The sequence below is a fragment of the Hyperolius riggenbachi genome, chromosome 6 (assembly GCF_040937935.1).
Source record: "Hyperolius riggenbachi isolate aHypRig1 chromosome 6, aHypRig1.pri, whole genome shotgun sequence".
In the NCBI taxonomy this organism is placed as follows: Eukaryota; Metazoa; Chordata; class Amphibia; order Anura; family Hyperoliidae; genus Hyperolius; species Hyperolius riggenbachi.
Window position 1 is genome coordinate 119,624,879 of NC_090651.1, and position 21,592 is coordinate 119,646,470.

Consider the following 21,592-nt stretch of genomic DNA (forward strand, 5'->3'; position numbering starts at 1 on the left):
GCATGCGATCACAGCTCTGCATAGCTCTGTCCTGCTTCGGGCATTACAAAGCTTGCACCTGTAGAGATTATCTCAATATTAGATTTTTATTTTTATTTTTTACACAAAAAAACTTATACCTTTGCAGCTCCATAGGAAATTACTGTATGCAAAAATGCATGTAGTTTCGAACTGGAAAACGCACACCAATGCGATTTTTGTGTGGCCCATAGACTTACGCTATATGTGATTCAAAACACAGGTAACCACGCTAGTACATAAACAGAAATAACTCCTAAGCAGCTGAACAGTTAAGGTGCCCATTACCGGTAAAGGTTTTCCACTAAATGCAATCTTTCGATGCGATTTGAATGATCGAATTGTATAGAAAATGTGCTGTTTATGAAGGCAATCGATAAGAAACGATTCTTTGGTCGATTGCTTAAAGTTTACCAGAGATGAGCTAAGTTAAAAGTTCTAGCCCCATCTGCAACGATCGCTCCCACGCCACCGTCCTCAGAATTCTCCAGCTCCGGTACCGGGTCCTGCAAGTTTGGCCAGTCTGAGCCAGCGCAGTGCACTCCCCCCGTCTCTCTCCGCCGGAGAGAGTGCACTGTGCTTGCTCAAACTGGCCGCGACTCGCCAAATTTACGGGATCCGGTACCGGAGCTGGAGAAGGCTGAGGATGGCAGCGTGGGAGCAATCCGTGCGGATGGGGCTGGAGGTCTGGATGTAAGCCCCAGGTATGTATAAAAAACTTAACTCATCTCTGGTTTCCTTTAATAGGATAAAATCGATCTGAAAGTTGGATTTTATGATCGAATTTGAACTAAGACTCATTCAGCAATTGTGAACAAGTCGATAATTACCTTCAGATTAGTTTCGTTCAAATTGCATCAAAAGATCGCATTTAGGCCCCGTTCACATTACACATGCTGTCGTCCGTATTTTGGCAACGTGTGCAGGAGGCAGCCATACACTAACATCAGAAGTGCATAGACTGCACGGTCTGATGTTCACACTGCATGCGCTCCAGTGCAGTGCACAAACGCATGCTGCACGCATTTTTTTTTTTTTTTTTTTTTTTTTTTTTTTTTTTTTTTTTTTTTTTTTTTAGCAAAATGCGCGGCTGACCAGTTAACTACAAGTGAATGAGATCAGCCACGCAACACATGGAAACGCAGATGGCGTGCGGTTGGACGTGTTTCGTACCGATCGCATGGCCATCTGCGTGTAACAATGTGAACGACCTTGCTTGCAATACCGGTATTTGCATCTCATAGCCCTCACATTTTCAGGGACAGAAAAGAAAGAACAGTGTATATGACAAAGCTGTTCACACCAAGAGTGCCATTATACATATGAAAAAAACCCTTTCATATTAAACAGAAGATTGCCAGGGAAGATAGAAGGCCACACTCTAACCATTATCTGAACAGAACTGCCCCAAATATGTCAATGCCAAATGACATTCAATCAAAATGAAGCAATATTACACAGAGGAGTCTTTGTGTCATCAATCTGCTAGGCTGTACTAAGCAGCTCCTCTGTTGTCTAAAGAAAGGACTTATATGGTATGAACTGAACTCATGGTCAGCAGAATCTGTGCTAAATGGTCATGTTACTTCAATTAAGTGCAGTAATAAATATACTTCTACCACTTCAACTAACCAGAAAACAGATTTAATTGGTGATCTAAAAAGTACAGTAAATATATCAGGCACAACATAGAAGGTATTTTGTATATACAGGTGTCATGTAAAACACAATCCATTTTAATCTCATCCTTTAATTGCATTTAGTGTGACGAATGGCTTCCTTTTAAGAATAGATCATCATGTACTACAACACAGAAAGAAATAGAAAGAAAACACAAAGTCTAATAAAGGATCGGCACAGAAAGTACACTGTACACGTTAAAAGACTTTCTGCTGTTTAGATCAGTGTTTAGAAACACACACCTATCCAGATATCAGGTACACAGAGTAACTAAGAAAACAGAAATCACACAGGATCAGCTTCCACTGACACTCTGCCACCTGACGACAAACCGACACACATATTTTCCCTCACAATTTCCAACGTCTTATGATGTCATCATAAGCTACAAGGAAGCATTTATCCAAAGTTACAAAACAGAGAAGCCACTAGGAAAGAACAGCTAAAAATAAGCTGTATGTTCTTATAAAACTTTCAGCCATTGCTACTGTAGTGTTATAACCGTATTCGCCATGTAAAAAGTTATTACAATCACTTAGAAGTAAAGGTTTCTTATACAGTATTTTATAAGCATTGAATGTAGCAAACTGTAGGTTGAATCTTCATATAATAGCAAAATAGTAAAATAGTCTACATATTCTGTCATATCCCCCTGGACTATTCCCTTTTCCCATCACCAGGCCTGGATAGGTTATTCATAGGCACGGATGAAACAAAGCTGACACCCTCAGAGTTCAGAAGGAGACTATAAACACCCGCACTCCCTTGTGCATGTAGAGTAGTTAGCAGTGTGTCAGCCGAATGGGATAGTGACTCTCAGAAGGTTATCAGCTAGTGACACATGCAAGTCTTCAGCTAGAAGCAGAAAGCATGACAGGACTATTTTGAAAAGGAATTCTATAAAAACATTCAGGTTAAGTTCACAGTGGGATGCTGCATTACAACACAATGCAAAAAAAAAAAAAAAAAAAGTGGTAATGCAGATTAATGCTGCATTACCATAACATACTGTACAGTGTTCTCCCCAAGCTCTTTTAGCCGGGTGTTTCACCCGGCTAGTTTTGATGAGCACCTGGCTGTCATCGGCTCACCTTCTCCTCTGCTGTAAGCAGTGTTGTGCAGAGAAGCACTGGCCCTGCATTCTCTCATCTCACCCTACCCAGCTACTTTTTTATGCTACCAGGCTGGAAGAAATTTCTGGGGAGAACACTGCTGTAGATACAGTGGAGTATACAGGTAATGAAAAGTATCTGTTAACGTGTGCGTTTAGAGGTAACGCACTGCAGCAGCGACTATTGCCGTACTGTGAACATCGCATAAGGTTAACAATGCAGTGCGGTAACCGGTGTTACTTTCGTTCCACTGTGACATCCCACTGTGAACCTAGCCTCACACTTGCAAGCATGGTCCATGTTTAGCCTAGTGAAACACTTTGTTTTGGTACTGTCGAGTTCATCGGGTTGCAATGGTTATTTAGGCCATGGGGGGGGGTTGATTTGGGTGCCAGAGCCTGGCTATTATATAAGGGACATGCCAGCTGTCAAAATTATGGCAATCATCGTCTGCAATTAGGAGCAGCAAACAAAGCGAAATGCGTGCATCAATTAGGCCTGGTTCACATTTTCAATTCTGATTGGCCAATCACTCACCAATTGAACGTAATATGAGGGCTTACCTACAAAATTTGCTCCTAGTATTCAATATCTGTTGCCTGTAACTACATGTAGGTGGCAAAATTGATCAGTGATTGGCCAATCATAATAGAAAGTGTGTACTAGGCTTTAGGGTTATTCATCCTTTAATAGGGTTACGCCTCATACACGGCGGCAGGGATCGCTACACGATCCTTTGGGTGACCGTGCATTGCCATCTCTGTAAAGATGCACCTACAGGCTAGGGACACAACCGTTGCTATGGAAAGGCGGAGGAACAGCAAGCAGCGGACGACAAAGGTGTTTGCATGTTCTCCCCATGTCTGTGTGGGTTTCCTCCGAGTACTACTGTGTCCTACCATTTGACTATTATAGAAATTAGATTGTAAGCCACTCTCAGGGACAAACTATATACTGTACTCTAAAGTGCTGTGGAAGAGGTAAGGGCTATACAAATATTATTAATAATAATCTATGTAAAACTAATCATTGGCAGAAAATCTGAGTTTGAATTGCACAATACATGCAATTGCGATTTTTTTATACGATCCGATTTGACTGATTAAAAAAAGTACTGAATGCTGCAATGTTTTTTTTAATCAGAATAATAAAAAAAAAATTTGGATAGATATATATAAAAAAAATATATGATAGATAGATATATCGCATGTAGTGTGCAAGAAGCCTTAAAGTGGAAGTCAAAAGAACTACAACCTTGTAGTCTTGGGTTTGGATCAATTTAATTCAAAATATTATATAGTGCCAGAAGTGACGATGGTTATTGAGGTGTTTCCAAGCAAAAAGTTGGAACTAGCTCCACATAGTAAGAAGAGTAATCATAACGCTAGGCGTACAGAAGACAAGAGTATAATGACACTGAAAAAAATAGAAAAAGGACTGCCCTATATGCACCACACTAGACAAAATATAGAAGTATTGAGTCATCTTTATTTATAAATCAAAAGATAAAAACAAGGAACTGGGGTCCACAAGAACAACAAGTCATATACAATAATGTTCCGAATGGAGGGACAATAATGATAAGTAAACAAGTGGGGTGACCGCTCTATACCAAAAATAGAAACGACAATGTACATAAGAATGACAATTTGTAAGTTACAGCATGCCAAAAAAAATGTTTGGGTAATGGGGCACAATATGTTGCAAACAACGTGAATGGGTTTATACAAAGGGGAGTGTGTGTGAGTGTGTGTAAAGCGCCAACATATTACGCACACACACGCATATGTACGCAGTGGCTTGCAAAAGTATTCGGCCCCCTTGAAGTTTTCCACATTTTGTCACATTACTGCCACAAACATGAATTAATTTTATTGGAATTTCACATGAGAGACCAATACAAAGTGGTGTACACGTGAGAAGTGGAATGCAAATCATACATGATTCCAAACATTTTTTACAAATAAATAACTGCAAAGTGGGGTGTGTGTGTAATTGTTCAGCCCCTTTTGGTGCAGTCAGTTGCCCATAGACATTGCCTGATGAGTGCTAATGACTAAATAGAGTGCGCCTGTGTGTAATCTAATGTCAGTACAAATACAGCTGCTCTGTGACGTCTCAGAGGTTGTCTAAGAGAATATTGGGAGCAACAACACCGTGAAGTCCAAAGAACACACCAGACAGATCAGGGATAAGGTTATTGAGAGATTTAAAGCAAGCTTAGGCTACAAAAAGATTTCCAAAGCCTTGAACATCCCACGGAGCACTGTTCAAGCGATCATTCAGAAATGGAAGGAGTATGGCACAACTGTACACCTACCAAGACAAGGCCATCCACCTAAACTCACAGGCCAAACAAGGAGAGCGCTGATCAGAAATTCAATCAAGAGGCCCATGGTTACTCTGGACGAGCTGCAGAGATCTACAGCTCAGGTGGGGGAATCTGTCCATAGGACAACTATTAGTCGTGCACTGCCCAAAGTTGGCCTTTATGGAAGAGTGGCAAGAAAAAAGCCATTAACAGAAAAGCATAAGAAGTCCTGTTCGCAGTTTGCCACAAGCCATGTGGGGGACACAGCAAACATGTGGAAGAAGGCTCTCTGGTCAGATAAGACCAAAATGGAACTTTTGGGCCAAAATGCAAAACGCTATGTGTGGCAGAAAACTAACACTGCAAATCACTCTGAACACACCATCCCCACTGTCAAATATGGTGGTGGCAGCATCATGCTCTGGGGGTGCTTCTCTTTAGCAGGGACAGGGAAGCTGGTCAGAGTTGATGGGAAGATAGATGGAGCCAAAAACAGGGCAATCTTGGAAGAAAATCTCTTGGAGTCTGCAAAAGACTTGAGACTGGGGTGGAGGTTCACCTTCCAGCAGGACAACGACCCTAAACATAAAGCCAGGGCAACAATGGAATGGTTTAAAACAAAACATATCCATGTGTTAGAATGGCCCAGCCAAAGTCCAGATCTAAATCCAAATCGAGAATCTGTGGCAAGATCTGAGAACTGCTGTTCACAAACTCTGTCCATCTAATCTGAGCTGGAACTGTTTTGCAAAGAAGAATGGGCCAGGATTTCAGTCTCTAGATGTGCAAAGCTGGTAGAGACATACCCTAAAAGACTGGTAGTTGTAATTGCAGAAAAAGGTGGTTCTACAAAGTATTGACTCAGGGGGCTGAATAATTATGCACAACCCACTTTGCAGTTATTGATTTGTAAAAAATGTTTTGAATGCTGTGCGATTTTCGTTCCACTTCTCACGTGTACGCCACTTTGTATTGGTCTTTCACGTGGAATTCCAATAAAATGGATTCATGTTTGTGGCAGTAATTTGACAAAATGTGGAAAACTTCAAGGGGGCCGAATACTTTTGCAAGCCACTGTATATACACACACAATTTTCTTAGTACCAAATATGCAATTTTTATAAGCCCATTCACGTTGTTTGCAACATATTGTCATTCATATGTACATTGTTTATTTTTGGCATAGAGAGGTCACCCCACCTGTTTACTTATTGTCCCTCCTTTCGGAACATTATTGTATAGGACTATTCTTATTCTTGTGGACCCCAGGATCCTTGTTTTTATATTTTGATGTATAAATAAAGAGGACTCAATACTTACTTCTATATTTTGTCTAGTGTGGTGCATATAGGGCAGTTCTTTTTCTACGTTTCCAAATGTCATCTAGCCGGCCAAAGAACCACCCCATGAAGCTTTGCGCTCTTGTTTGTGGGGCAGCGCAATCAGCTGCCTGGATGAATTACCTTGCATCAGGTAAATATTTAACACAGATATCCCCCAGTCTCCAATATTCAATGAATATTCTTTCAGTTATATTGATTGTACACATAAACACAAACTACAAGGTCATGATTTATCAATATCTACCAGCTTTTGTCCGATTTCTCTATTCGGAAAGGGAAACAAAACCTACTGAAATCAATAATCTGCCTCTGAATTTGCAAACAGGCAAAGAACAAAACAAAAAAAAGTGTATACAAACAAAGTCCCGGCGGTATTAATTACTATTCCCCTTCTAGGCCGTCATGGAAAGATGTCATTTGGCTTCCAGCTATTGCTGGCGGCCGAATGTTTTTTAAGTAATTTGGGCTCAATATTTTGACAGCGTCTAATTTACTATCTGAACACCGCTATAGCCGTAATTCCCATTACAGCCTATTTCCCGGTGCCATTTTGTTCTGTTTGGTAAACCAGTTGCCTGGTGTCCAGCAGATCTCTTTGGCTGAGGTAGTGTCTGAATCCCACCCCTGAAAAGCATGCAGCTAAAATTGTCAGAAACAGCTGATCTGCATGCTTGTTCAGGGTCTATGGCTAAAAGAATTAGAAAGCACATGAACCGCAGGGCAGCCAGGCAACTGGTATGGTTTAAAAGGAAATCAATATGCAGCCCCCATATCCTTCTCAGGTTCTCCTATCTTCAGGTTCCCTTAAAGGTGTGTAAACACCTCTTGATTTATGTTGCTGGGTACATGCGATAGATGCAACAGATTGATAAAATCCATCATGTCCGATATTACTCAGGATCGATTCTGTGCTCGATTTCTCATAGAGGTGAATGGAAAAAGATAAGAAAAACGAGCGAAGATAAGAGAATTGCGCGTAGAATAGAGCTTAAAAAAAGACCGGGTCGGAAAATCGCACGGAAAATCGTACCGTGTGTACCCAGCATAAGGGATGCGGACGTGGGGGGGGGGCATTAGTTGATCTGCCGCGAGGATCACTTGTTGGTTGCAATACGCATGCCTAACTATCAGCTGAGCCAATCGCTAGTCAGCCACCTGAGTCAGGTGTGAGTATGGGCCTTTAAATACAAGAACTGAAAGCTCAAAAAGCTATACACTGCAATGCCTGACATCAACTGATGTATGTATGACAGTAGGCTCAATGAAGAAAACAACAGGATTTACCTCTATGCCTGTTCTTATCTGCCAGTTCAGTTACAGAATTACCATCTGAATAGGGATATCTGGTCTCTCTAGACTACCCTTGGTTTTGTAATCTGAATAACTGTAAAAGTAAACAAACAATTTAAACTGGCCATACACACCCATTTTAAAAGGGGCCCATACACTGGTCGATTTCAGAGATCGACCAATTCTATAGAATTGGCCGATCGATCAATTTCGATCGATTTGATCTGACAGGATGGAAAATCTAGGTTGATTTGCTGCTGGCAGCAGATCGATGGCCCATAGAGTTGCATTAGAACTAATGGTGCAGTATTGCATTAGATCGATTTTCAATAGATTTAATTCTGAAATCTATTGGGAATCTGTTCCTGGTGTGTGGCACACACAAGATTCCTGTCAAATTCGACCTGACAGGCATCTCACAGAAATCTATTTGATGGTCGAATCTGCTGCAAATCTACCAGTGTATGGCCACTTTTAGAGATTTCTGAAACAGTCGATCAGTTTGATTGAATCTCTCAATCTACTGCTCAAACGTATCTGATCAGTTACCTTTATATCGATTTTCTGCTGTTTGTTTTCAAAAATCTGACTGGAAAGGAAAATCTGTGAGACTTGGGTGATACAGGAGCAGTGGGAGGAAGAGCTTACCATATATGGTAGGAGTCGTTCCCTATCCGATCGTTTTTTTAATCGAATAGATCAGCTAGGCATATTGGGCCATAATCAACAAAAAAAAGTATTTTGCCTGTTAATGCACTTACAAATGTATTTCTACTAACTCGAGTGCTATATGTGCTGTGATAATGCACCACCAGTTTGTTTGGACCTGCTTCAGATGCATCATAAAGTGGAACTGAACTCAGAACTTCCTCTCTGCTCTAAGTTAGGCAACAGCATAACAACCTTTAGAGAAAAACATTTATGCATTACAACTTAGCCTGCTTTCACAGTGGGATGTTAAAGTCCCACGTTACAGCAGCCTGTAACGCAGCCCAACAGCAATGAAAAATCAATGGGCTGTTCACAGTGCCCCCGTTGCATACGAGTATAACGCTGGACGTTAAATGAAAGTGCAGCATGCTGTGCGTTATACTCTTATGTGGCTGTGTTAGACTGCTTGCACATGCTCAGTAATGTATGTCAGGAGAGGAGGAGGGGAGAGTCCGCTATTGTGTCTAGCCACATGGCTAATATTCACTGCACTGTAGTGTTGTCCAGATCATGAATGGATCTGGATCTTTTTTGTGAGTCGAATCATCCGGATCATCACAATGAACGATTCGGTTCACAGTGGATGTTGGAAGAAACAGGAACTGCAGCTTCTACGCACAAGCACAATCTTCCTGCTGCATCTCTCCCTTCCCCATTAGCACCCTCAATGTGCCCTCATTCTCCTGCACCTCTCACTCTGCTGAACCCCTGCTTCCCTAGTAAAATGATTCAAAGATTCGGTTCAAAGATCCGGATCTTTTGAATGATCCGATTCGAATCATTGAAAAGATCCAGACTTCCCAGTATAGAAAGAAAACGGCGCACCAAGAGCCGCATATCGCGGCTCAATCTGACGTCCAACTTAAACACCACCATGCGTTGCGTTAGGGGCACGTTATGCGACCTTAACGTCCCCAAAAACGCAACATCTTGGTGTGAAAGAGGCCTTACAGAACTTCCACAGAGATGCAGCAGTGTGGTTACTTCCTGGTTTGCTGGGACCACAGAAAGGGTTAACCTCCTGTGTTTACATATTAGCTCAGAATTCAGCAAAGAGAGACGACAACTCAAATTACACTGGCCCATCTAATTGCAGATAAGGAAGAATTAGACAGGCCCTTCTCTATAATAAACACCCACATGGTGGATTTCCCTTTCTCTTGTGCAAGAGTTCAGGTCCGCTTTAAAGCAAACCTGTGATCGGAGGGGAGGGGTGAGACTCGGATACTTACACAAGTAGGGAGTAGCCTCTGGATGATCCCAGATCCTTGCTTGGAAGTAGCTGAGCACCATGCAGTACAGCAAATATTCCTACAGATAGACCAGCAACAATTGTTCCCAAACAGAGTCTGTACTGATCTTTAACTTGGAAGAAAAGCTTTCGACCTGGAAAATGTAATCAGGCAGACTGTATACCAATCCTACCAGCGTCAAGAGGCCGTGCAGAGGCTGTGCAGAGACTGGGCACGCCTACAGTCATCCAACTCAAAGAGGACACAAGTGATCTGTTACATTATGGATGGATTTAATCATTATAAAAGAGCATGCCAAAAGGCTTTTCGCTTTAAATTAATCCATAATGTCTAGTTATGAAGGCAAACCCAGTTAGCAGTTGGTCAGTTGACAGAGTTTTGTGCTGCACTGACACAAATTGTGCAGTCTGATTCGAATCAGATTTGACTAGGGACCACGCTGGAATACAGGCTGCAGTAAGGTACACAGACTGGCACCCTATCTGTATTATAAATAGAATGGGGTAGAGCCATTCTTATACTGTAGGTGGCCAGGATTTCCCTTCTTGCAGTGCAGCAAACCTGGCTTCATATTCTCCTTTATCATTACACATTCCTACCAACTCACTATAACATTCATCAACAGTAGCAGATACAACCCAGATGGCATCCTGATCCAGTACTGCACTTCTTTTTGTCAATACTAATCAAACAATTTGGATAAACAGGGAGGCTTACGGTTCCCATAGATCTAGCAATGATGGGCAGATTTGACCAAGAGACAGATCTCTCTCTGATTGAAATCTGATTAGAAAGATCTGTTGGCTTCCCATAAACCGTAAGCATACACCAATTTCAGTATGAAATCTCTCGGGAATCAGCCAAATCTGCCGCTGTCCCCCTAGTGTATAAATGTGCCCCCCCATCCTACATTGCCCACCGCGCAGTGCCCATCCATCTTCGGGACCCTGCTCCTCCATTTGCACTATAAACTTAGCCGCATTATAGCATGTGGTGCGTGTGGAACATTGAAATTGGTTGCATAATCAATTGAGAACGCTCTTGGTGGCACAGATCATCTGATTCGATAATAGTTATCAAATCGGGTGGTCAATCGGACGCCAAATCAAGTAGTGTATGGTAGGCCTAAAAGATAAATCGAATTTAAACCGAAATCGTGATCACCAAGATCACAATTTTGGAATCGTCAAAGCGGCAATTATCGAGATCACGTCATTTCCACATGGGGAAGTTTGAAGAAGCGGCTTCAAACTTACCCAAAAGTCCCGGCGCTTGCGGCCCGCAGCATAGGACATCCGCACGAGTCCAACGCTGTCCGTCCTCCCAACTCTTGTGCTTGGCAAAGCTCCAGGCTTCTGTATGTCACATGACATACAGGAAGTATTTCGTGCATTAGAGCCTGCAGGAGGCAAAGTGGTTAGACGGGCATCGCTGGACTCGTGTTGGAAGAGAGACAGGAGGGACAGAGGGGCAACAAACAGGCACAGACGGGGCACAAAGCTTGATTTGAAGAAAATCGTGAATCGAAATCGCAATTTCGGACAGAAATCGCTCAATTCAATTTTTTCCTAAAATCGTTCAGGCCTAGTGTATGGCCACCTTTAAAAGACAGGGCTTTAATGGCAAACATGGATTATTTGCAACAAAATTTAAATCTCAACAACCTTTGTGCATCTTTAAAATTTTACATTTTTGGGGTATAGTTTAAAAACAACCACAGATTCATAACTTAACACATTGGTGCCCATATGGCCAATACAATCCAATGACAATAATAAATACATAATGCAATACCTAATGCATCACATATGGCTAAATTACCCTGAAGTTTTACAAAGGCATGAAAATACATCTGTGCCAACTGTGGGTAATGACATATAGTGGTATTTAAAGGATTACATTCACAGGATTAATAAACCGCCAGCGCAGAGCATCCACTATTTCCTCTCGTCGTGCTTCATGAACAACGTTCACTTCCTCTGGAGATAGAATTTTGACAAAAGCGGATAGATCTATTGAGTTAGAGTGAGTAAGGGCTGGTTCCCACTGCAAGAGCTTTTCAAGTGCTAGTGATATGAACTCGTACAACAAGAAGTAGGGGTTTCACCCAGACAGAAGGCTGGGATACCCAAGATTCCAGAATCACATATGCAGACATCCTCATGTGGCAAACACATATGCGTTGTGTCACTACCTAATCACTTTCTAGGCTAAAGCATGTGGGAGGAAATTGACCAAAACAACACTACAAATAGTATATTTAACCAAGCTAAGTAAAAGCACTGCAGATGCTAAAAAAACGCAAAGAAATGTCTGGAAGAAAAAATACTTCAGGAGTCAGGACAGAGTACCTGCTCAAAATATACACAACTCAATGGAACCGGTGAGAGGTTGATGAACATTAGAGCGCTACCTGCTGAGCTCTGGGTGTTACGAAGGATGTCTTGAAACCCCAACTCAAGAAAAACAAACTGTATTTTAGTTTTGAATAGGTTTGAACAGTGTGAAAGTAGACAAACTGCAGATTTATTGCAGGATTTGTATAAGCTGTAACAAAGAAATGCTTTTCTTTAGGGCCCGTTTCCACTAGAGCGAATCTGCATGCGTTTCCTGCATGCAGATTCGCATAGACAACACAAGTGGATGGGCCTGTTTCCACTTGTCAGGATTTCTGAGCGTTTTTCTGGGCAGAAAAAATCTGCACAGTAGACCCCGCAGAATTCGCATACGATTCACATACAATTTATTTTATTTATTGTATTTATAAAGCGCCAACATATTACGCAGCGCTAATATTTAATAGGAAATTCGCATGCGTTTTTGTATGCGAATTTTACCGCGAATTTGCGGCCGTTTTCGCATAAAATCAATGTAAAAGCACATAGGCACTGACATGGTTAAATTTGCATACTTACTAACCTATACGGAAACGCCCTCGAATTCGCGGTAAAATTCGCATCCGCATGCGAATTAGTTTTGCATTTTCCGTGACTAATTCGCACTGCACAAGTGGAAACGGGCCCTAAAGGTTATTATGTTGGCGCTTAACTTCTAGAGCTGAGATGGAAGTTCTGAGTTCAGGTTTGCGCTAACATGCAATTTAATTACATGTATTTCAAATACAAGTAAGCATTATCAGTCTTTTTGTTAAATATGTAAACAGGTTGTCCCCAACTTACAAACCTGCCTGCTGCTATGAATAGAATAAATTCTGAGATTCTGTGTGAACATGGGAAAAAAAAAAAAAAAAAAAAAAAAAAAGATGGAATGAGAGCCGATCGCTCTCTTGTGTGCCAGGTGTGACACGGCTGTCCCCAGTACAGTGCTGCTTCCGATCGCAGGGCTGTACTCAGCAAAAAGACGGCGGTTTTCGTCTAACAGTCAGCTCCGCCCCCAAGCAGCAGATGCGCGCAGGATCTCCTGCAAACTGCAGCCCCAGGACTTGACGGCAATTGGCGTTAGGCGGTCCTGGGGCTGCAGCCGCAGCCACGCCCATTGGCGTGGGGCGGTCTTGAAGTAGTTAATGAATAAATACATTGTAATTATTAATTTCCGGGTACAAGAGTTCACTTCCTGACTGACGCCAGGAAGTTAAAAAAAAATTGCTGAGCAAAAGCGCTTACAAAAGCGTTTAAGCGCAAAGCGCAGGGAAAAGCGCTTTAAAAAAAAAGCTCAATAAATCGGTCAGTGCTTTCACTTTATAATGTGCACAAAGCCTAAAGGAGCCCATACACCTAACGATTTTCCCGCCGATATACGGCCGATTCAATCACAGTGATCGAATCGGCTGTGAAATCGCCGCGCACACCGCTGACAGAAAGATCGATTTCCATCCGAAATCAATCGTTCCCGTCGATCCATCCGTGCGCAAGATTTTTCTCAAACGCTGGCGGGTCGGGAGTGCGTCGATGTCGGCGTTTGAATGCCCGACGACCGACGCAATACAGCGGGTATACATTACCTGTTCCGGCCGGCGCGAGTCCCCTGGTCTCTGCTGTCTTCACTACTGTTTAAACTTCCTGCCGGGTAGGAAGAAGTGAAGCATGCCGGAGACCAGACCAGAGCGGAGAAGAAGACAGCAGAGACCTGGGGAGTCGCGCCGGTGGAGCAGGTAATGTATGCGGGGGGGGGGGGGGGGGGAGCGGCGGCAGCACCACCACCACAGATTGTGAACGGTTTCAGGCTGAAATCGGTTCACAATCTGTTTGCAGTAAGGCAGCCATACGATCCCTCTCTGATCAGATTCGATCGGAGAGGGATCTATCTGTTGGCCGAATCTGATGGCAAATCGACCAGTGTATGGTCGCCTTAAGTGGGAAAAATAAAACATCATAAGGCATGAAGGTCTCTTCCCTGATAGGATCATTTATTGCAATTTGGTAATCTGCATAGATTTGGCCCATGGTATGGACTTGTGCTGGCAGCACACTGCAGTGGTTCTCCGTACACACCAACCTGTAGTTACCTGTGCTAGTAGGACTTATACATTATATACATGTGGAATATTCCCACAGATGCATCCACTGACAGATATAGGGTCTTAGTGCTAACATTATGCATAATTAAAATAAGCCATTCCAAGAACACAGCTCTGGCCTCATTCAAGCATCCACTGTACTGGTAGATATGCAGAAAGGGTTATTCTTTCATTCATGTAGATCACTAGGATTTTTAAAGGAATCATTGTTTAAAAAAAGCCTGGAGTGAGAAGATTAAAGAGACTGCCATCTTCATTCCCTTATAAACAATGTTAGTAACCTGGTTGCCATGCTGAGCTTTTAACTATAGTTGTTTTTGAGCCATGCACCTGCAACAAGTATGCAGCCCGCGCAATCAGACCAGAATCAAAGCATCTGATCTACGTGCTCATTCTGGGCCAGTTAACACTAGCAATAGGAAAGCTTTGCGATTTTGTGCTGCAATTTTTTAGCAATTGTTTTGCAACTGACCCCCCCCCCCCCCAAAAAAAAAAAAATGCTACATGTAGCACATTTCAATGTTATCCAGATCACAATGCAGCAGTATGAATAGTTTAATGTGGACCTGAACTCAGAAATCCTCTCTGCTCTAAAAGACAACACAACAGCATGATTACCTTTAAAAAAAAAAAAAAAAAAAAAACATTTCTTTGTTACAGCTCATACAAATCCTAAAATACATTTTTAGTTTCTTCTTCCTGATGCATGGAAGCAGACAAATTGTTTACAGCCTGTACTTTCAAATGGGCTTATCTGCTATAGGCAGTCATGTGACACAGGGGAGAGATCAAATTACAACTTGTGATTAGACACAAATGAGGGGGAATTACACAGGCTCTTCAAATACATACCGGGTGCGTTTCTGTTATGTTTACCTTGTGTCCTGTGCAAGAGTTCAGGTCCACTTTAAAATACATTGCTGTAACACTGGCAAAATGCTTCAGTGTGAATGAGGTCAAAAGGTATTAGAGGCTGAGCATCGGCACGGAGGTCAGGCAACTGGCATTGTTATTAGAAAATGAAGATGGCAACTCTATATTCCTCTAACCTGAGGTTCCCTTTAAGAGCCTGTTTCCACTGTACCCAAATCCAGTCGGATCTGCAGCGTTTGCCCGAATGGGGCAGGGAAACGCTCAGTATCTAACAGGTGAGTTGCCATCTAGAACACACTGCGGAGTGAATTTGGATGGTAAACTGCAGATTTATACAGCACAGAGCCGAATCGGGCTGCGGCTTCGCAGCAGAACAGGAGCCGTGGCAGAATGGGAAATGGCCGCGGCTCCTAGTGGAAATTGGCCCTCCTTAGTGTACCCTCCAGAATTTGTCATTGCTAGTAAAATGTAAATACAAAGTTATGCCATTCTGCACACACTTTTCATAACCAATATAGCTCTGCAAAACTGAGTACATGTACAGAGCTACCAGAAAAGTGGAAGGGCCTTCTCAGCAAAACACTATAATCTAACTCAGTCCACCTCCTCCCTCTGCTCTGTTCTGCAGAGCAAATGGAGGAGGTGGGCAGACATCACTATGTTCACAGGACAAGACTGGTTGGTTCCCTCTCCCTACTGCTTCTTGTGAGTGTTGAGAGACTATGGGGTACAGTTTGGACAACTGATCAATTTCTATTTAGTCCAGTCAGGCAGTATCTTACATAAGCACAGGAAGCCACCATGGCAAATCCAGCCAATCAAACATGGATAATGCAAAAACGTTTTTCGTGCAATGCAGAAACTGGGCACATTACAAACTGTTTTAGGTAAAAAAAAAAACAAATGCACACACACAAAAAAAAACACCCACAAGCAAAGACTATGGCTTTAATGTATACAAAATGTAATTTGTTTAAAACCTTCTTTAAAGGGACACTTAAGTCAAGTTTTACTCACCTGGGGCTTCCAATAGCCCCCTGCAGCTGTCCAGTGCCCTCGCCGTCTCCCTCCGATCCCCCTGGCCCCGCTGGCAGCCACTTCCTGTTTCGGTGACAGGAGCTGACAGGCTGGAAACGCGAGTGATTCTTCGCGTTCTTGGCCACAATAGCGCCATCTATGCTGCTATAGCATATATCATATACCATATAGCAGCATAGAGGGTGCTAATGTGTCTGGGAACGCGAAGAATCACTCGCATCCCCAGCCTGTCAGCTCCTGTCACCGAAACAGGAAGTGGCTGCCGGCGGGGCCAGGAGGATCGGAGGGAGACGGCGAGGGTACCGGACAGCTGCAAGGGGCTATTGGAAGCCCTAGGTGAGTAAAACTCAATTTTTTGTTTGACTTAAGTGTCCCTTTAAAACACAACTGCGGCACTTCCTCATGAATATCATTGTGGGAAAACATCTCCACTGAGAATGTATCATATGTAAACAGGGGAGCAGTAGTAGCGCAGCCCGGAAGCTCGGCAGGCGCCAGCGCAGCCCGGAAGCTCGGCAGGCGCCAGCGCAGCCCGGAAGCTCAGCTATCTGCAGGGAAGGTTGGAAGCTCTACTATCAGCAGTGCAGCCCAGATGACCAGCAGTCACCAGAGTAGGTTGGAAGCTCAGCTATCTACAGTGCAGCTCGGAAGACCAGCAGTCACCAGAGTAGGCTGGAAGCTCAGCTATCTGCAGTGCAGCCCGGAAGACCAGCAGTCACCAGAGTAGGCTGGAAGCTCAGCTATCTGCAGCTGCAGTGCAGCCCGGAAGACCAGCAGTCACTAGTGCATACTGGTAGCTCAGCTATCTGCAGTGCAGCCTGGAAGACCAGCAGTCACTAGAGTAGGCTGGAAGCTCAACTATCTGCAGTGCAGCCCGGAAGACCAGCAGTCACTAGTGCAGGGTGAAAGCTCAGCTATCTGCAGGGCAGCCTGGAAGACCAGCAGACAGCAGGGCAGCCTGGAAGACCAGCAGACAGCAGGGCAGCCTGGAAGACCAGCAGACAGCAGGGCAGCCTGGAAGACCAGCAGACAGCAGGGCAGCCTGGAAGACCAGCAGACAGCAGGGCAGCCTGGAAGACCAGCAGACAGCAGGGCAGCCTGGAAGACCAGCTATAAGCAGTGCGGGACGTGTGAGAAGAGACTGGACAGACCCGGCTAGTGGACCGAAGCGTAGTCATTCCGACTCCCACCCTGCCCCCATTACCTGGTAGTCTGTGAGAATGATCTCCCTCTCCGTGTTGGACGCCATGGCGGCTCCGGCTGCTCTCTGCACCTGGGGGAGTGGAGGGAGGGAGGCTCCGAGCACACAGGCCGCCACCCTTCTCCCCCCTGGCACACCGACAGGAAGCGGGGAGACAGGAAAGCAGGGAATGGCAGCGCCGCCTCTTCAGCCTGTCCCCGCACTCCTCGGCCAGACCCCTCTCTCTCTCACACACACTCCTCTCGCCGCCCGTACGCCGCGCCTGTCGCACCCTTTGCGTGTCACGCTGTCGCGCCGGACGACGCTTTGCGGCCGTCACATGACCCGCTGGACAGGGGAGTACAGGGCGACCCGAATAGTGGCTGCCAAGTGCCGCCTTCACTTTAGCGCCCCCTACTGGCGCCCCTGTGAAACCTGCGTCTGGCTGTAGCGCCCGTGGGAGTCCCGTGTGTAACTTTCTGTCTCACAACTCAGTTCAACTTTTCCAGGCGTGTTCTGGGCTGCAGCTCCGTATCAGACCCTCCTAGCACCGCCTCCCAGAGAGAGAGGAATGGCGAAGTATATGTACATCACTGAAACTAGGCAGGTTACTGTAGCAGATACCAAGGACAAGAAGCCACAATACCCGGAGCAATAGAACATTTTGGAAGGTGGTGTAAAATGAACTTGTGGAGGAGAAAATTGTGGAGTAATCTTCAACATAGATTAGTATTCTGATCTGAGGTCAAGGCAATTTTTTTACATAAGTGTATCTAGAGCAGAGAATTTATTGAAAATACTTTCTGTTTTAAGAAAGCAAACTTTTGTTTTCCTACAGCAGAGAAGAGATAAAATCTGACCGATTTTTAAGGTACCCATACATCTTGTGTCTTGGTGGCCGATCGACCATTCGCTTTAATAGTTGATTCAAATGAAAATCGGTGCCACTAAGAGCATGCCCGATCAACGATGCAACCATATTTGTGCCGAGTATGTTGATCAAACGTGCTGCAAGATGTTGGGCCATCGTGGTTGACTGGGTGCGCAGCGGTTATGGCAAGTGATATGGGGACGAGTGATGAAAACACACACACCCCTCTGGCATTGACACCCCCCCCCCCCCCCCCCCCCCCCCCATGCTAAATGTGACACCCAGTTCACTATATTGTTTTCTGTCCATGTCCGCCGTGGGCTCCGCGGCAATCCATGTAGTTGTCGGAGTGACGTGTATGCAGATAGGTAAAGTATAGGGGAAGGGGGCCACATTTAGCAGGGCTGTGGTGTCGGAGCAATTTTTGGGTACCTGGAGTCGGGAAAAAATGCACCGACTCCTAATGAATTTAAACTGTAATTAAAATAGAAAATATGATAAAATGTTCTATTTCTCAGATAATAGTCATCATAAATAATTTATAGATACAGTAATAGCTCTGCTTAGTCCACAAAAATGAAATAAACCAATCAAAAAATAGTTACTTGTGCTGCTTCAATAAAGCAGTCCCTGTATTTTTAAAGTCAGATATACATATCTGATTGTGACTGTATATATATATGTTGTGTGCACAGGAATCTCTTATTTAAACTCCTCTATGCTGTAAGAATAAAGCCTGATGTGTAGCTGTGTCGCTAATAGAGATGTCAATGAAATGGAAATAATTCTGTGTTGATGCTGGTTTATGCAAATTTATGCACTCCCTTTGCTCATGAAATCAAATAATTTGATATGTTGTTAAAATTTGGTTTGATGACTACAGATTAAAGGGAACCTGAGATTGATGAAAATAAAAGTCTTATACATTCCTGGGGCTTACTCCAGCCACCCTTCGCTGTCCTCCTTCGTCACCTGGATCTTCTGCTATGAGTCCCGGTAATTCAGCCAGTCAGCGCAGTCCAGCCGTGTGCCGCTCCAACAGCTGCGCAGGTGTAGTACGCTTCCAGCGGCGGAGTGTGTATGCGCTCTACGCCCGACTGGCTCAAGTACCTGGACCTATAGCAGAAGATCCAGGTGGTGAAAGAGGACAGCGAGGGACTGATTAGCCTGAAGGGGGCTGGAGGAAGCCCCAGGTATGTATAAAATTTTGATTTCATCTGTCTCAGGTTTACTTTGTTACATACTAGTACTATACATATGCACTCTCCACAGAGCTGCAGGGAATCCACTGAGAATGTTGTGCACACTGAACACAGAGGTGCTGTCTATCACCCATAAACCTGGTTCAGATTGTGCATGAAGAATGTGTAATAGAGGAAGAATCCCCTTATTCCCCTGCAGAGTACCTACATATTACTCTTACATGTACCTACAGTTACATTGCCTAGGGCCTGATAGATGCTCTTTGTTCCTGTCTGTACCTTCTACAACAGGAGTGCCCACACTTTTTCGGCTCGCGAGCTACTTTAAAATTCGCAGAGGCCAGGAGATCTACCAACGTTTTAAATGCACCCAACCCCACCCCCCCGAAAGGTAGTTAGGCATAGGTCCCCTCAGTACAGGTTAGCTAGGCATAGGTCCCATCAGTACAGGTTAGCTAGGTATAGGTCCCATCAGTACAGGTTAGCTAGGCATAGGTCCCTTCAGTACAGGTTAGCTAGGCATAGGTCCCTTCAGTACAGGTTAGCTAGGCATAGGTCCCTTCAGTACAGGTTAGCTAGGCATAGGTCCCCTCAGTACAGGTTAGCTAGGCATAGGTCCCCTCAGTACAGGTTAGCTAGGCATAGGTCCCCTCAGTACAGGTTAGCTAGGCATAGGTCCCCTCAGTACAGGTCAGCTAAGCATAGGTCCCCTCAGTACAGGTCAGCTAGGCATAGGTCCCCTCAGTACAGGTTAGCTAGGCATAGGTCCCCTCAGTACAGGTTAGCTAGGCATAGGTCCCCTCAGTACAGGTCAGCTAGGCATAGGTCCCCTCAGTACAGGTCAGCTAGGCATAGGTCCCCTCAGTACAGGTTAGCTAGGTATAGGTCCCATCAGTACAGGTTAGCTAGGTATAGGTCCCATCAGTACAGGTTAGCTAGGCATAGGTCCCTCAGTACAGGTTAGCTAGGCATAGGTCCCCTCAGTACAGGTAAGCTAGGCATAGGTCCCCTCAGTACAGGTTAGCTAGGCGTAGGTCCCCTCAGTACAGGTCAGCTAGGCATAGGTCCCCTCAGTACAGGTTAGCTAGGTATAGGGCGGGCACACTTACCTCCCTTCAACTGTGGAGTCTGCGGGCTTGTCATCTCCCCATACAGGCCATGTGCAGCAGCGATGCGGGCAGCCATGACACCTCGTGCGCGCAGCCAACTTCACGGCGGAGATCACATCACCAGGCGGCTGAGGGAGCGCTCCGGCGGGCAGCGTGAGAGGAGGCGGAAGTGTTGCCTCCAGCGCCGCCCCCAGCCATGACACTGCCGCCCTTAGCCTCTCAGCCGCGCCTCTCTCCTCTTCTGATTGGACACAGCGGCCAGCAGCAGAATCTGATAGGACGCGGCCAAGTGGCCGCGTTCTACAGCTGCTGGCCACAAAAGTCAATGGGATGCGGCCAGGAGGCCGCGATCTACCAATCAGGCGGTCGCGATCTACCGGTAGATCGCGATCGACCTATTGGGCAGCCCTGTTCTACAAGTACTGTTACCAAGGACTAGTTTTAGTCTATGACTAAAAGTATTAGAGGCAGAAGATCCGCCGGATATCCAGGTAACTGGTATTGTTTAAAAAGAAATAAATATGGCAGCTTCCATATCCCTCTAACTTCAGTTGTCTTGTAAAATTCCTAAGCGTTGTCAGGTAAGAGATGCATTTCATGTTACGTATTTTTAATCAACAAGATTGTAATATGCAAATTAGAGGAGTCGGAGACGGTGGAATCCTAACTTGATGAGTCGTGGATTTTTGTACCGACTCCACAGCCCTGGTCACAAGGCCAATTTCTGATCGATTTCATCATGAAATTGATTGGGAATCGGGCTGTGGTGTATGGCAGGCAAGAGATCTCCGATCAGATTCAATCACAGAGAGATCTGTCTCTTTGTGATCTGCCAATACATTGTCTGATGTATGGGCACCTTTTAGTGTGGTCTGTGTCCCTACCTGGGAATTTTCAGTCACTTACTAATGGAGATAAAAAGGGATTCAGGTAGTGAACCATTTTATTTATAACTGGTAGACACCATGCAATTTCCCATCACAAAGAAGGGTCGAATCGATTATTATTTCTGACAGGTCCGATCTGATTACCGATTGTTTTTCTGATCAATTTTCCAATCACTTCTATATAAAATTGAATAGAAAGATGATCGGAAATCAGATCGGACGTGTCAGAAATAATTG

The 21,592-nt window shown here is 44.4% G+C and overlaps 1 protein-coding gene across 2 annotated transcripts in view; it reads right to left on the reverse strand.

Moving 5' to 3' along the window:
• PKN2 (protein kinase N2) overlaps positions 1-17,822 on the reverse strand; it is a 242,299-nt gene extending 224,477 nt beyond the window's left edge. For both annotated transcript variants that reach the window (XM_068239844.1, XM_068239843.1), the window contains exon 1: positions 17,311-17,822. In XM_068239844.1, coding sequence (XP_068095945.1) covers positions 17,311-17,355 — 45 coding nt within the window. In that variant the 5' untranslated portion in view covers positions 17,356-17,822. The remainder of the gene's footprint in view (positions 1-17,310) is intronic.
• Positions 17,823-21,592: the final 3,770 nt, after the last annotated feature.